Below are 16,414 nucleotides of genomic sequence, written 5' to 3'. Positions count from 1 at the left end.
CTATTTCGGAGCCGTTTATACATAAGTTAACATCCGATCAACTTTTTTAACTTAAGCTTCCAACCTTGGGACTAAGTGTCCCAATTTATTCCGAAACATCCTCGGAACTAAATCAACCTCTCCGGTAAGTCACATAACCACAAATAAACATAGAATAAGTAATAAATAGGGAAGCGGGGCTACAATACTCAAAATGACCGATCGGGTTATTACATGAGGAGTGGCATATATGCATGGTGAGAGTGTATATGCGTTGTCATGGGTTAAAACATGCGAGTAGAATTAGGTTTATTCATGTCTTTGCTTATTTATTGTATTATTCACTCATGTTACGCTGGATTATGTTATTAGTGATCATGTATATGAGTAAGATTAGTCCATGGAAGTGTTAATTTGCTTGTGTCACCATAGTCATGATCATTGTTTTCTTAATAAATCATGCTTATTTTCTTTGATATTATATAATGCGTTTTACCATGTTTGATTGCTTGTTGAGTGTTTTCCTATGAATTGGTATATTGGATCGTATTGCTCGCTGTATCAATATTATTATGGATCGGCTTGCTCGCCACAATAATATAACTATTGGATCGTGTTACGCGCCGCAACAGTATTATGTTGGATCGGATTATTTGCCACAATATATAGGATGTGAGTTCTTGTGTTTAATTTATGATATTATTTTTCTTATGGATTTGGTATGTTGGCTCATGGATATCATCTTATCCTCTTGGGTTTGAGTTATTAAGAAAGGTTGGGGTTGCATTAATCGAAGAAAATGGTCTTTATCTTTCTGAGTTGAATAGTTTACTATTTTTTGTATTTATTTTTGCTATCTATTTTGTTATTTCTCTTGTTACTTCTATTTCTTATTAACTATATAGGTTTATAAGTAGGTATCTTGTATTAGCTCCGTTACTACCTCCTTGAGGTTAGGCTCGATACTTACTGAATACATATGGTCGGGTGTACTCGTAGTATACTTCTGTACTTTTTGTGCATATTCAAACATTGGTTCCAATGAATTCCTGAGAGGTGCTTAGCAGTTACCAGTTTGAGACTCAAGGTTCATAGACTCTGGAGTCACCTTCGTTACCTTTGCTACTATTTATTTGTATCATATAGTATTGTATTTCAATTCACATTTTGTATTTGATATTCTTTAGAACTCATGCACTTAGTGGCACCAATTTTGGGGAATTTTTTTAAATAGTATAATGATTTTAGACTTGCTTTGAAGACTTCTTTAGGCCGTACATAGATTTTTTTTAAGTTACAAACCTTCTTTTCTTGACCTTTTGCAGTGAAAGCTACAAGTTGTTCCATGTATATCTCCTTGTTCAATTCTCTATTGAGAAAAGCTATCTTCACATTCATTTGGTATCATTCCAAATCCAAACGTATAACAATAGCCAAAAGCAAGCAAATTAAGGTGACACGACTGGTGAAAATATTTTTTCATAATCTATTCCAGCTTCTTGAGTAAAGTCTTGCACCACCAATTATCTTTCTATTAGCTCATCCTCTTTGAATTTAACCTTGAGAACTAATTTTTTTTAATGGCTCTATACACAGGCAAAAGGTCAACTAGATCCCAGACTTAGTTGGTTTTCGTGGACTCTAATATTGTTTTTTTTGCTTTCATTCACTCATCTTCTTTAGAGCTCGATAATTCCTTGACCATAGAATTTGGCTCACCTATTTCTGTGAGGGATACCAAGAAAAAATATAATCTTCAATCTCATAAGTACATTTAGGTACATTTTTAAGGTATTATTTCGTATTTGAAAGTCAGATTTATTAGAAGGTTTTTAAGATTGAAAACTCTTACTCTCACTCGGATCGAGAATAAGATCTTGACCGATTTTATTATCAAACGTGTAAGAAAATACTTGTTGACTATCTAACTTCAATATTTCTTAAGGAGTCTCTCTATTCTTTATATCTCCCTTCTTTGGAAATTATTTTCTAGAAACTTAACGTCCGTAATTCAACTTCAACAATACTTTTGTCCTCTAATTGACTAATAAACACATATCCTTTAGAGTGTTTATAATATCTTATAAAGATAAATTTTTTGCCTTTAGACCCAGTTTAACTAAACTTGTTAAAATAATCTTTTGTATATGTAGATCCCGTGGTTGTAGATCATTCAGGTTTAGTTTATGACCAGTCCGTAGCATATAAGGAGTGATTTTTTTTTATTTAGAAGGCATTTTATTCAATATGTAGGTTACAATCAACAATGTATCTACCCAAGATAAGATAGTTAAATTTATTTGAGCCTTCATGGACCTTGGCATGTCCAATAATATTCTATTTCTTTTTTCTATTACACCATTTTACTGAGGTGTATATGAATAGTTTATTGTCTTATAATTCCTTTTTCATTACATAATTCATCAAATTATCTTGATGATATTCACACCTTCTCATTGATTCTCAACTTCATTCATATATATATATATTTTTAAAGCAGTCACATACTTCAGACTTATAAGAAATCAAATAGACATAATCCAAAAGTGTAAAATCGTTAATAAATAAGATGATACAAACCATTAGACCTAGCCCTCATATTCATTGTACCACACACATCAAAGTTGATTAATTGCAATGAGGAATCAACTCTCTTAGCATTTTCAAATGATTTATGTATAATATTTCTGGCAAGATAATTTTCACATATTGACATTTTAATTTTAGAGAAAGAGATTTCCTTGACCAATCTGTTCATTCGATCTTGCGTTATGTGATTATATCTGGCATGCCCGGCCATGTGATAAAGTCAATATCTTTATTACATGAAAAGCATGCCACAATGCATTGGTCTACATAATAGGTAAAAATTGCACGGGGCGCTCTATTTGATCGCCCCCATTTAACCTATACCTATTTTTTTTTAAAAATTTCTAACTTGTACCTATTTTTTAAATAACTTCAGCCCCCTTTCTCCTCCTCCTCCTCCTCCTCCTCCTCCTTCTTCTTCTTCTTTCTTCTGCTGCTATTTTCTATCTAGTCTACTAGTCTAATACCCTAGAGAAAAGATGATCTGCTGGTGCAATATATTTTTTTTTTGCTAAAAGATGCAATAGGTTGACTTTGCTTACAAAATCTCATGCTTAAATGATTTCCATGTAACATTGTGTGACTGCTACCGTTTGTGAAGGCGAGATATTGCACCAGAAGCTTGTCTTCTATCTAACTTTTACTCCTGGATGATGAACTTCAGGTTTGTATATTATGTCATCGTTCCATTGAAAAGAAAAGGAACTGAGAACTGGGCCATAACAATTGCAGTAAAAGAATCTAGGTAAAAATTATGTGAAAAGAGTGTCATTTGGGGTAGTAAACATACAATGAACTAAATAACTTTAGCTCTATAGCTGAAGTTTCTCAGTTACAAAGACAAAAACTTCAGCTCTAGAGCTGAAGTTTTTGTCTTTGTAACTGAGAAACGTAGCCATATTTCCTAGTTTAATTATGGAAATTATACCACCTTGGGCAGTTCTTGCTATAGGTGCAATCTTGAACTTTTTTGGTTACTTCATGATATGGTTGGCTGTAACGGGACGAATTTCAAAACCCCATGTTTGGCAAATGTGTTTGTATATATGCATTGGTGCAAATTCTCCGTCATTTGCAAATACTGGTGCAACTATTACTTGTGTCAAGAATTTCGCTAGTAGTCAAGGCATCGTGTTAGGACTATTAACAGGTGCAGTTGGTCTAAGTGTCGCGATTATGACACAATTGTACCCGCCCTAGAGCTGAACTTCAGGTCCGACTACTAAAATGTTGAAGTTTTGCATGGTTGCTTTTGCTACAAAGAAGTCATCATAAAATGTCCAGAACCATAGAAAATATCCTCTAAAGAACTTTTCATGATATTACCGCTCAAAAGAAACCTTACACAAAATAATTGCAATTATTCATCTTACTTTTATCTTTTTTTTTTTTTTTGGTTATGTCGTTTTCCTTCTTGGAATTTGGTATGTTACTTTTCTCAGAAGATTGATCTTCGCTCTTCTTGCCTTTCCACCTTTAACAACACAAAGCTACTCATCTTTAAGTTTAACATGATAGGGTAATATCAGCAAAAGTCTTTATGTTGTTAGTTGTTACTGTGGGTCAAGTTAACATCTAAATATTTTCAATTATTGGGAAACGACCGAAGTACTGCCTGAACCTACTTCTTATGAGCAATTATATTTAACATCACCCTCAGATGTTGCTTGATACTATAATCATAACGTTTTTATACCCGTCAAACTTGATTGTCAGTTATCTTAGGCGAGTCAGAGTTATACTGTCATATGCCTCTATTAAATATGGATGGGATCATCAATCAACGAGCTTACATTATTCTCCGGGCGTTGGAATCTTTCTTTATTTACGTATTGTAAGCTTTGAGATCTCTCCATTGTTTAGCAGTATTCCGCTTCTCTTGGTTGCATATCATATGATTCATACCTTCTAGATCATGTTGCTCTCCTAGTACAATACCATATTTTACAGCTCCATATACCTTTTTTTTGTCATTCAGTTTATCGCCTTTATTTAAATCAGCAATTATACTTTTTGAAGTCAATAGTTTGGTATACTTATAGGAGACAATCATGCAAGTATCACTCATCAATAATGCAGGTGATATACATACTAAATCAAATCAATTATCGTATAGTAACTTTAATTTAGTGTACAATCGAGAGGTCACGTAGTTTTCAATCACCATATCTTTAGTCTAAATGTTTAATCAAAAGAAAAAATTATTTTTACAGTGTATTTATTATATTAATCACACCGATTCTTTAAGTCTTATCATCTTACAATGTTTTGTTATACATACCAATGGGGTATCCATACCAATGAGTAAAAAATATAACAAAAAAGATAAACAAATATATCTTCATAAGAGTTTATAACTCTTTCTGTCAAAGTCTTAACTAAATTGTTTTTGGATATCTTTAGAAGCCAATATCTCTTAACTTCAGCTTTATCCTTTCTCTTACACTCGGTTGAAAGCACTTGAGTATATAATTAACGGGAGATTTGGATAAAAATATTATCCAATATATTGACCCAATACTCTGGGAGACTATCCCTCAATATGAACAGTGTCGAAAAGAAATAATAACAAACAGTAAACAGGTACTGACATGCCATAGAAAACCCAGAAACAGGAAAACCCTTCGGAAGCATATATAATTAAACCTTTTATTTAGATGACTTGGTGTGTTGGTTATTTCTGTGCTAACTTTTCTTACTTATTTCTTCTCGACCCGCAATCCAGCCCCATTTTCCAGCACAATTGTCCAAAGTTTGCATGCACTTTATTGACTACTAGATCACACTCTTGATTGCATTGAAATGAAATATTTTTATTCTTCTCGAGAAAGGTACAAAGGTTTGCTCAAAATAGAGAAAGAAATGGGTGTACAAGAATTTAACACACCAATCACTCAAATGTAAATTACAAATCAAACTTTTTTAATACGACGGAGAAGACGGATAACTAATCTAATACAAATACAAATATTTGCAATTATAGGAATTGGAAATTAAGCAAATAAACATCAAGCTAAGCCTTTTTTAATCCTAGTGTAATAAGAACTACACTAAGATAATCATATCTATAAGCAGATCTAAAGAGTTGAAGTGATTTATTATTCCAAGGTGGATATCTAAACCAGATGTCAGTAAGAAAGCTCCTTCTTGCAACTGTTTTCTCATGGCTAAATGTATCAAATGAGAATTTCCCATGGTATCTTCCAAAGCCACTTTGCCCTACTCCCCCAAATGGAAGTGTATCAACTGCATACTGCATTTATAACAAGCAAATGCATCTTGATAATTAGTTTAATGTTAAATCTATTCAAATAAAGAAGAAGCAGATGACGACGATTAAATAAAAAGACAGTCTGATGCACTAAATTCTCGGAAGCTCCCGTCCGGGGAAGGACCGGAATACAAGAGCCACAAGGGTCTATTGTACGTAACCCTATTGTACGTAATCTTACTCTATATTTCTGCAAGAGTTTGTTTCCACGGCTCGAACCTGTGACCTCCTGGTCACATGGCAACAACTTTACCAGTTACGCCAAGGCTCCCCTTCAACGACAACACGATTTTTTTTTTTTTTAAAAAAGGGCAGCCCAGTGCACTAAGCTCCCGGAAGCTCCCGTCCGGGGAAGAGCCAGACCACAAAGGTCTATTGTACGCAACCTTGACTGTATCCACGGCTCGAAACTGTGACTTCATGGTCATATGACAACAACTTTACCAGTTACGCCATGGCTCCCCTTCAACGACAACACGTTTGAAAAAAAAAAGGGCAGCCCAATGTACTAAGCTCCCGGAAGCTCCCGTCCGGGAAAGGGCCGGACCACAAGGTCCACAAGGGTCTATTTTACGCAGCCTAAGCCTGCATTTCTGCAAGAGATTGTTTTCACGGCTCGAACTCGTGACCTCCTGGTCACATGGTAGCAACTTTACTAGTTACGCCAAGGCTCCCCTTCAACGACAATACACGATTAAATTTATATATATATAAAAAAATAGTAGTGTTGAACTTACTTGGATAATTGTATCATTGAACACCACACTTCCTGAAGATGTTCTGCTAATAATCTTCTTTTTGAGGGCTTCGTCTTTGGTAAAGGCATATATAGTAAGTGTCTTTGGCCTTGCATTGATAAATTCAATACTGTCCTCGATTTTATCCAACTAACAAAACAAAATAAATTTACCTTAGAACAAATGTTGCCTTTTGTAGACGCAAAAAAAAAAAAAAAGAATGTTGAATAAGTTAAACTTTTATATTTACAAGTTCAAGGGAGCAATGCAAGTATTTCAAAAACTAAAAAATAATGTGTTTTTTCTTATCAGTTTTTTTAAAAAAAAAAATTGCGAGAAATAAATAATATTGAAAAATAATAATTATAATATATGCTCACAGTTATGATAGGGAGCAATGGACCAAAAATTTCTTCTGTCATAATTGCAGCTTTCAACGGAGGATCCAGCAATACTGTGGGCTCAATGAACCTGCATCCGAACTTATGCATTGAATTAGGCAACTTTTAAAGCAACATAAGACAATATTTGATATAATTTTTTTAACCTATATGTGTGCAATTTTAAATCAAATTACCATGATAAGGAGGTTCTCATTTAACTGTTTCACATAACTATAAATATACGCAGAGTTAAACGAGAAGGATGGACATAAGTGGTTCCAGTGGCGAAGCCAGAAATGTTTCCAAGGGTGTTCAGACTTGAAAGAAATAAAAAAATCGACAAAGAATATTCAATATATATTTTATATATCTAAAATCAATATTTTACTTATATACACAGTATTTTCGTAATATTTCGATGAAGGGTGGCTTCGCCGTGAGTGGTGCTATGCTAATTGCCCATCCTCCATCTAGTCTAACCCTACCTGGTTAACCCTACCTGGTTCGCCTAGGTCTGCCGGCACATTAAGAGAATGAGGGAGCTATGTATAACCAGAGTAACAATACGTAAATTTCCCGATTAATTAAACAATGACAGTAAAAAACAATTACAGAGATGTAAAGTCTATATCAAAAGCTTTATTGACATCCATCAAAAAGCTTTAAGGCTGTAAATTCTCTAATCGAATTTTACAAAATTATTATTTGTTTAAATCGGATGTTATTGCAATAATTGGGAAGAAAATAATTCTGTTGAGGTTTATATCTCAATTTTGAGGGAGTTTGGTGAATATTAGATTTTGTTTTGGTTGAAATTTGAGATTGAACACACATATATATAGCTACTTTTTGGAACCCGAATGTTTCGCCAAAATCCGTAAATATATCCAATTTTCGTACATAATAGGAAAAAAAATCCCTTTTATATAATTGTGTATTTGGTACAACTTAAAGGCCCGATACATATTTTCTACTATGGGGTTCCATAGGGTTAATTTCACAAATGGTCATATAATTATGACGTGTTTTTACTAAAGTCATATAACTTTATTTTCTCACACAAAAGTCATATAACTATGACTTTTTTTTCTCTAAAGTCATATAACTTTGTCTGTTCACACAAAAATCATATAACTATGACTTTTTTTCACTAAAGTTATATAACTTTGTCTTTTCACACAAAACCATATAACTATGATTTTTTTTTTTTACCAAAATCATATAATTATATTTTCTCACATAAAAATCATAAAACTTTTACTAACTCGCAAAAATCACAGTGATCGAAAAATATAAATTTTCAATAGTATTTTCTTTGTAGATTTTTATTTTCTTATTTTCAGCTTAATAAATAATAGTAATCAAATTAAAATATGAATGACTCAATCCGACCTGAACCACCCGACCCAGTACTCATATATATAAATTAAAATAATACTCAAAGTTAATAGTAAATCCTTTAAAACATGATACTTCTATTGTTTATTTTAATTTTCGAGATTTTTATTCAAATTTATAGCATTTTTATTTCAAGTGCTCTCTAATTATACCTTTTATTTCTTTATTTTTCTTTATAAGAATCTCATGTATTCCGAACTGAATTTTTTATGGGGAAAGAATTCACTTTTAGTAAATAGGAATGACCCAACTTTTAATTTATATATATGAGTATTGGGTCAGGGTGAGCCAGGTCGGGTTGACTCATTCCTATTTTAATTGGATTATTATTTATTAGGCTGAAAATAAGAAAATACTAGCGAAAAATTATATTTTTCGATCACTATAATTTTTGTGAGTTAGTAAAAGTTTTATGATTTTTGTGTGAGAAAACATAATTATATGATTTTGGGGAAAAAATTATAGTTATATGATTTTTGTGTGAAAAACAAAGTTATATGACTTTTGTAAAAAAAAGTCATAGTTATATGACTTTTGTGTGAGAAAACAAAATTATATGACTTTAGTGAAAAAACGTCATAATTATATGACTATTTGTGAAATTAACCCCTAAAAACCCGGGTTCCATAAGGGTTTGGTTATCGAAGTAAATTTCTCAAAGAAAATATTTTCTATTAAAAAGAGAAAAATTATAACTTTAGTTCCAAAATCATAAATTTCAAAAAGTTGACTAGATTGAAATGAAAATGTGCGAAAAAGTTACTCACAGATTATCTTCATCGGTTGAGCCTCCATATACGATAGAAGCTTTTACCTTTGGTTCATCTAAGAGATTCTTTAACCTCAAGAAATGAGTTCTGTTAATGATCCTCGAAATCGAATGTGATTCTTTTGGATTTTCTCCAAATGTTTTTGGGATGGCATCTTTAATCAATTGTACCTATATATTAAAAATATTAACATGCAAATTATTAGTATTTCAAGAGAAAGCAATATTATTCGTCAAAATTATTAGTCATGATTTTTTTAGTATGTTAGAAATTTACGTTGACAAGATTCAATGACTTTTATGTGAAAAAAAGTACGTACTCTCTTCCAGTTTATATGGTTTTTTTTTTTAATTAGTTTCCATAAAAAATACTTTATTGTCATACAAATATAAAATGTGACTTTTTTTCACGTCGCAACGCATGTATAAGAGGCATTGTCATTATTCATTAGTATTAGCGATGTTATGAAACTATTAATAATCCCTGAATTTATATTATTTTAATTATTAAATAAAGAAATAATAAACGATCAACTTTACGTACCAACTCGTTGGCATACGTCTTCTCGACTAGGATATAATCAATTCCAATGCATGCTTGGCCAGCACAAGTCCCAAATTTTCCAGCAAGAATTCTTTTCATTGCAATCTATGAAAAGAGTAAAAGAAAAAAACAGATAATAGACCAAACTAGTATACGATAATTAAAGCAAGGGCCAATTTTTTTATCAATTTCTTATTCTAACTTAACATAAAAAATTTATATATTTATGACTTATTTTAAATTTTTAAAAGAATATTTTTGATATTAAAGTTTTAATATGAACAGTCTCGTAAAAAAGTTTAAATTGTTAGAAATAAGACATATTGTCTTAATCTTTTCTTTGTGTCACAACTTGCACCATATTCTTTTTCTTAAGCTAAGAACAAGAAATATTTTGTTGATGGTCAGATTCAAACTCAAGATCTTCTGTTATAATATCAAATTGAGTCGTATGACATCTTGCTTACATCAAATTGTTAAAAACATGGTACATTTATTTATTACAAGTATTTTTCGATATGTATTTTCTTGCACGCCCTACCTTGGGGCGAAAATATGAAAATAAGAGAAAATTAATGCAGATATAAGAGTTACTCCTTCCTTTTTAATTATATATGTGAACCTATTTCTTTTTTAGTTTGTTACAAAAAGAATAAAGTTTATAAAAAAATTTGAAAACAATTTGACTGTAGCTTCCAATTTACTCTTAATGACAATTTTTTGATTGCAACACAAATATTATGATATGCTTACCATAAGTCTTATATCCACACAAATATTATGATATATTTACTGCTACAAATTTTAAAAATCTTTATTTTTTTGTAAATTCCGAATCAGTAGAATAAAGTCACCTATAAATTGAAACGGAAGAAAGAAACAGAAATTAAATTCCATGGTATAAGAAAAGGAGAGCGAATTTACATTTTTATCCCAAGAACTGGTGAGTGCATCAACGATAACAGGGCACTTTCCGCCCAATTCCAGGGTCACAGGAGTCAAATGATTCGCTGCAGCGGCCATTACGATTTTAGCCACTTTTGTACTCCCTGTAACCATTTGAGAGTAGCTGAGCTAACTAAACACAAATTATATATTTACTATACATAGTGAAAATTACGTTGGATGAACAGTTTTAGGACTATCGTTTAAATTTTGATCTCGATTAGAAAAGTCTTAGAAAATTAACCTCCGGCTAGAATTTTGAAACATGCTCGTCAGAATTTTAGAAAGTAATTTGAAGCACTAGAAATTCAGCCACAATACTGCAATTTCTAGTGATCGTCGGTACTTTACCACAAAATCTAACAATTGCCATTACTTGCTAAAATTTTAGCGAGCGTGCTTTAAAATCTGGTGCCGAGCTATTTTTCAAAACTCCTATTACTGGGATAAAAAAAATTAACACCGGCATAAAAATATCCTTTTTGTCATTCTCTTATACACATAATATCTATACTTTTTGGGCATCTTTTAACAAATGACTGATCACATTCACTTTTTACTGTTCTAACAAGTATATATAGATTACACATTTATTATACACGGTTATAAATAAATTATACATATATTATATATATCTGTGAGCTATTTTAATTTAGATAATCGAATGAATGACTATTTAGGTTAATTCTTCTACATTTTGAGTTATTTCTATAATTACTTGGTAGTATCATATTCCTTTCTCCAATATTATTTATTTATTACTTTTTCTTCACACGACTTAACACAAGTAATTTTTTTAATTTTCCAAATATAACCCTTATGTAATTAATGGTCAAGCCCATTAATGATATTTTCTATATTGTGCCAAGGTTCCGATGCTTCAAAGCGCGTTGGCGTTATTATATTCTATTGCTTATTTCCTTATATACTTAGTGTCATATGTGTTTTAATGTGAGATATTTGTTATATATTTTTAATAATTGTAATTCTCTATGCTGTAAGCTCGAATTAATAAATTTAATTTTAAACCTTTCATTTAAAAGAAAAATAATATATAGTTCAAGTCGAAAACAACTGATGCAGACAACTAGTTGTCAAGGGAGGAAAAGAAGCTATTTACAACACTGTGTTCTTGCCTGTATATGCTAAAATCTGACTGTAAAATGTGAGTTGTTGAAGCTATTGAATACTACTTAACGTTTTATTTCTATGGCTTTTGTAAAAACGAAGGTCTATCTTAGCCTGTTTTAATCATTACTTTTAATATATTTGGCCAGTCGGTAAAAAATAATTAGTTATAGCCGCTAGTCATATACATAAAAAATATATTTTATATATATATATATATATATATATATATTTACCGGCTATTATTTTAGGGGAGACCATACGGTGCATATTTTCCTTTCATTAAGGTTAGTTTTAAGTTTTAACCAAAAAATTAAGTAAAATCACAATTACATTGTAATACAGTGACTAAAAGTTCAAACCTGTAAAGAAAATCTTGTCCCATTTTTGCTGCAACAGTTGGTCACCAACTGAATTATCACCTTCAATGACTTTAATAGCTTTATTATCCAAGTAAGTGGAGATTGTCTTGGCTAGCACTGATGAAGATGCAGGAGCCTGCTCTGAGGGTTTCAAAACAACCACATTTCCAGCTGCTATTGCTCCAATTAGTGGTTCCAATGATATCCCTAAGTTTAATGAAAAATAAAAAAGTAATTAAAGACATGATTAGAATTAAGAATATTATCTCGTCATAGAAAACAATAAAATGTTATTATGGTGCAAATTAGTGAATTACAAACATGATGTATGTAATTCATCATGTTGAATTTTTTTTTGGGTTTTGTCAAACCCGCTCCGCACCCGCACTTGCCCCATCCCGAACTAGGGAGAAAACACCACTTAACACATAATCTCTAAAGAGAACTACCAATAACAACAACAACAAACCCAATTTGATCTCATAAACGGGGTCCGGGATAAAGAGCGGTCTGGTGCACTAAGCTCCCGCTATGCGCATGATCCGGGAAATGATCGGACCACAAGGGTCTATTGTACGCAGCCTTACCCTGCATTTCTGCAAGAGGCTGTTTCCATTTCTAAAGAGAACTACCAATTTTTTTGTTTTTACTTTTTAATTTTCTGCTAACTTGAGTAATAATAAACATCAAATTCATCAAGGATCTCCTGACAAAGCTAGAGAAAAATTTAAATTGAAAGGCGAAAAAAGCTTACCAAAAGGAAAATTCCAAGAGGAAATAATGAGGACTAGACCAAGAGGCTCAGGAACCAACTCTGCTGAAGAAGGGAATGCAGCAATTGGCAGTTTGGCCTGCGAATCAAATAACAATATTTACCTTTAGATTAGATACTAGGTAATTAAGTTCAAAATATTCATCTCATGCAAGTCTATTTTACAGAGAATACCTTCTTGCCACACATCCATTTCTTTAAGCCATCCAGTGCATAGTTCACAGATTTTATTAGTGTCCCAATCTGCAGAAAAAATTATAGATAATTCTTTCTTCAGATGGAATTGCTCTATTAACTCACTACGATAGCTATTTTAACTAAATTATGCCTTCTCCTACCTCCTAATGAGGGCCGGAGCTACATGGTCTGAAAGGGTTTATTAAATCAGCAAATTAGGTAAATAATACGATTTTTTTTTTGTATATGTATTTGTTGAATTCTCTCAAAGTTATTTTTACGTAACACTAAGTGTGGCTCAAAAGTTATTCTAAAGAAATCTTCTTTGTTTTTCTTGATATTGTTGGCTCTCCTGAGCCCTTTCTTTACTAGTAGAGCTCCCTCTCTCCCTGCTTTCGATCGAAATACTACTTTGGAAGGGCTAAAATTCTAACTTTGTGTAAGGACCTCCGGGCCAAGGGACTTCTATGAGGCGTAGGCCTCCCAAAAGGTAACGGAGCCGTAAAAAGGGTTTCACGGTCCGGATGGAGATTGGCCATCGAGTGCAAGGCAGACCACGGAGCTTGACTGCAAGACCCACCCGTCAAGCAGGGGCGAAAGTCAGCCTTAACGATGCCGAGTGAGAGGATCATAAAAGTTACTTTAGGGATAACAGGTTGGGCCTTACTATTCTTTTAGAGATTGTAGCTTTGAATCGCGATTTTGAAATCCATCCAATTTTAAAAGTCTTCTCGTTAAAATTCTTGGCTGTGCCACTGCTTTAAACCATAGCCTAACCCTCTCCATTTTTCGGGTAAAAAAGAATATGCCAAAATACTAAACAAGTTATATTAAGTAGAAGAGTTCTTTAAACCTAACACATTCCCCCCCCCCCTCCCCCCACCAAACAAAATGTCAAAATGATGTACAGAGGATCATAAAGATATTGTTATCCTGACCATAGGGTTTTTAATGCTATGTATCTGAATGACTTCACAAGGTCCTTGCCAAAGTTTGAGGGCATTGATTCAATTAGGTTGCCACTTCTGACTTCACCACCTAACTAATTGTGTCAAAATTAATGCCCTCTTTCCAGTTGCATGATAAGGCCAACGGCTTTATTATATCACATAATAAAGATCATGATATTGATTTTACTTCACCATCATGAAATAAAGGAAGCTCCCTATTGATTTTTGTCGTCGTTACGTAACGACAAAAAAATCATTTTATGTAACGATCGATTTAGCATGATAGTATCGTCATATAGTATTTTTCTCTCATCTTGCCCTTCTTTATTATTTAAAATAATTTTATTTTCTTTTACCCTATATTTTATATTATAATTCTACCTATACCTATTTTGCTTTGTAATAATGTTAATTTATTTTTCATATTATATGTGACATCATGAAACGACATGAAACAATATATACAATCTATCCAAATATTATATTCATCAATAATATTATACAATATAATACAATACAATAAATACTATACATATTATGAAATTATATGTAACAACCATCCAAACAAGCTGTTAGTTTAATTCACCATTGCTTTCAGTGGCGGAGCCACATAAACCAAGGGTTGTCATGCGCCTCCCTTTACCGGAAAATGACAATATATTGCTAGATAATATTTTTTCATTTTATGTATATTTACTATACGTTAACTCCCCTTGATTTTTCGATGTATCTAATTATTTATATTATGACACCCTTTGATGAAAATTCTGGCTCCGCCACTGATTACTTCCTCCTCCTTTTTCTTCTTCTTAATTTCATTTTTGCTTTGTCATCTAATGTGAAGCAAAACAAATTAAAATATCCAATCAAGCATTAGTTGTCTCTAAAAAGGACTTCACACTTGTCTCTAGCCTGTCTCCATAATAAACTGGAGTATTAATTCATATGCTTTGAGTGAGAATGAAGTATAAAGATGTAATAAAAACTTTTTAAGTCCTGTGATCCTAAACTAAAGGTAAAGGTATGTATAAGATATTAAAGATAATCTTTGAATTTTGTGATCTTAATACCATAGCATATCATTTCAATAAGGGAGTGTCATTCGGGATAAAATGAAAGTGTTGAATTTAAAATATATTATAATATAGAGATGTAGCGTTTTTAAAAAAAAATATATTTAAAAAAAACTAAGATACATAAACTGAAACAAAGAATTAAGACTAATTAGAGAGAACTATTTTATAAATTTTACCACGTATACATTAACGTTTTATCAAACCTTTTTCGAATTCTATTGTAATGTACTCCATAACTTTGATTTTGTCTCCAAAACTGAAATCGGTCTTCTGAATTAGAAAGTTATTTTTATTTGTGAATATTGCTGAAACTATATGAATATAAAAACTTCAAAAATAGTTACTATACTACCCAGTTAAACATAGACTCCCTCCCTCCCAATTATTTGACATTTTTCACTTCTCGAAATAAACTACGTGAATTTTGGCCAATATCTTAAGATGTATTTTTTAATCAAATTGACACACAAAAAAAACTATGAGTAGCTATTTTTGTATATTCAAATTTTAATTTTAAAATATCTAAACTTTCACGGTTCGAACCGTGGAAATAGTTTCTTGCAGAAATGCAAGACCTTTATGGTCTAGTCCTTCCCCGTACGCTGCCCATAAGAGAGAGCTTATGCACCAGACTACCCTTTAAAATATTAAGTTGTCAAATTAACTCTCGAAAAGGTAAAAAAAACGTCACTTATTTTGGAACGGGAGGAAGAACATAAAAAATAAATTACCTCATCTCTGTAAGCTTCAACATGGTGTTTTCCCAAGTCTTGTTTAAGGGCTTTGAAAATGTCATCTTCTTTCTCTTCAAGAAGTCTGAGCAAATTTTTCAATTGAGTCCTCCTCCAAGATTCTTCTCTTGTTTTCCCAGATTTAAAAGTCTCTCTCAGCTCTTCCAAATCTTTCTCACATTGTGACATCTTTTGGACTTATAAGGAATTGAGGGTCTCTGCCAAAATTCTTATATTCCTTCAGAGTTGTCTTTATGGTGTTTTTCCGTTCTTTCCCACTACTTAGGGTAGAAGTATTTATAGTCACTAACTACTTCCTTTTGGAGAAAGGGAATCATGCATGATTGGATTTAATTTTTATATATTGACAGCGTTACATGTGTTTTTAATAAGTTTTTGAGGTACTCTCTCCATTCACTTTTACTTGGCACGTTTTGACTTTTCACGCCCCTTAAGAAATAATAAATCAAGTGCATAATTTACCATGATACCCATATTAATTGATGCATATTTTATTGGATGTGAGAAAATGATTAGAAATGAGTAATAAATACTGTGGGTATAACAAGAAAAGAATATTTGTCTTTTTTTAATATGCGTCAA

The 16,414-nt window shown here is 32.0% G+C and overlaps 1 protein-coding gene across 2 annotated transcripts; it reads right to left on the bottom strand.

Annotated features, from left to right (window-relative positions):
• Positions 1 to 5,360: 5,360 nt before the first annotated feature.
• Positions 5,361 to 16,098, bottom strand: LOC104219448 (aldehyde dehydrogenase family 3 member F1-like). 2 transcript variants are annotated; one of them, XM_009770139.2, is made up of 10 exons: positions 15,812 to 16,098; positions 13,052 to 13,120; positions 12,860 to 12,956; positions 12,106 to 12,312; positions 10,595 to 10,719; positions 9,671 to 9,775; positions 9,125 to 9,297; positions 6,957 to 7,047; positions 6,577 to 6,726; positions 5,361 to 5,821 (listed from the first exon to the last, which is right to left on the bottom strand). In XM_009770139.2, the coding sequence occupies exons 1-10, from the start codon at positions 15,998 to 16,000 to the stop codon at positions 5,582 to 5,584; spliced, it is 1,446 nt and encodes a 481-aa protein (XP_009768441.1). In that variant the 5' UTR covers positions 16,001 to 16,098; the 3' UTR covers positions 5,361 to 5,581. The 2 variants fall into 2 exon arrangements, with proteins under 2 accessions (XP_009768441.1, XP_070012161.1); XM_070156060.1 differs by lacking the exon at positions 13,052 to 13,120 and having other exon boundaries at positions 15,812 to 16,084.
• Positions 16,099 to 16,414: the final 316 nt, after the last annotated feature.

Source organism: Nicotiana sylvestris, chromosome 9, assembly GCF_000393655.2.
Source record: "Nicotiana sylvestris chromosome 9, ASM39365v2, whole genome shotgun sequence".
NCBI classification, from domain to species: domain Eukaryota; kingdom Viridiplantae; phylum Streptophyta; class Magnoliopsida; order Solanales; family Solanaceae; genus Nicotiana; species Nicotiana sylvestris.
This window is presented reverse-complemented; position numbering and strand designations above follow the sequence as displayed.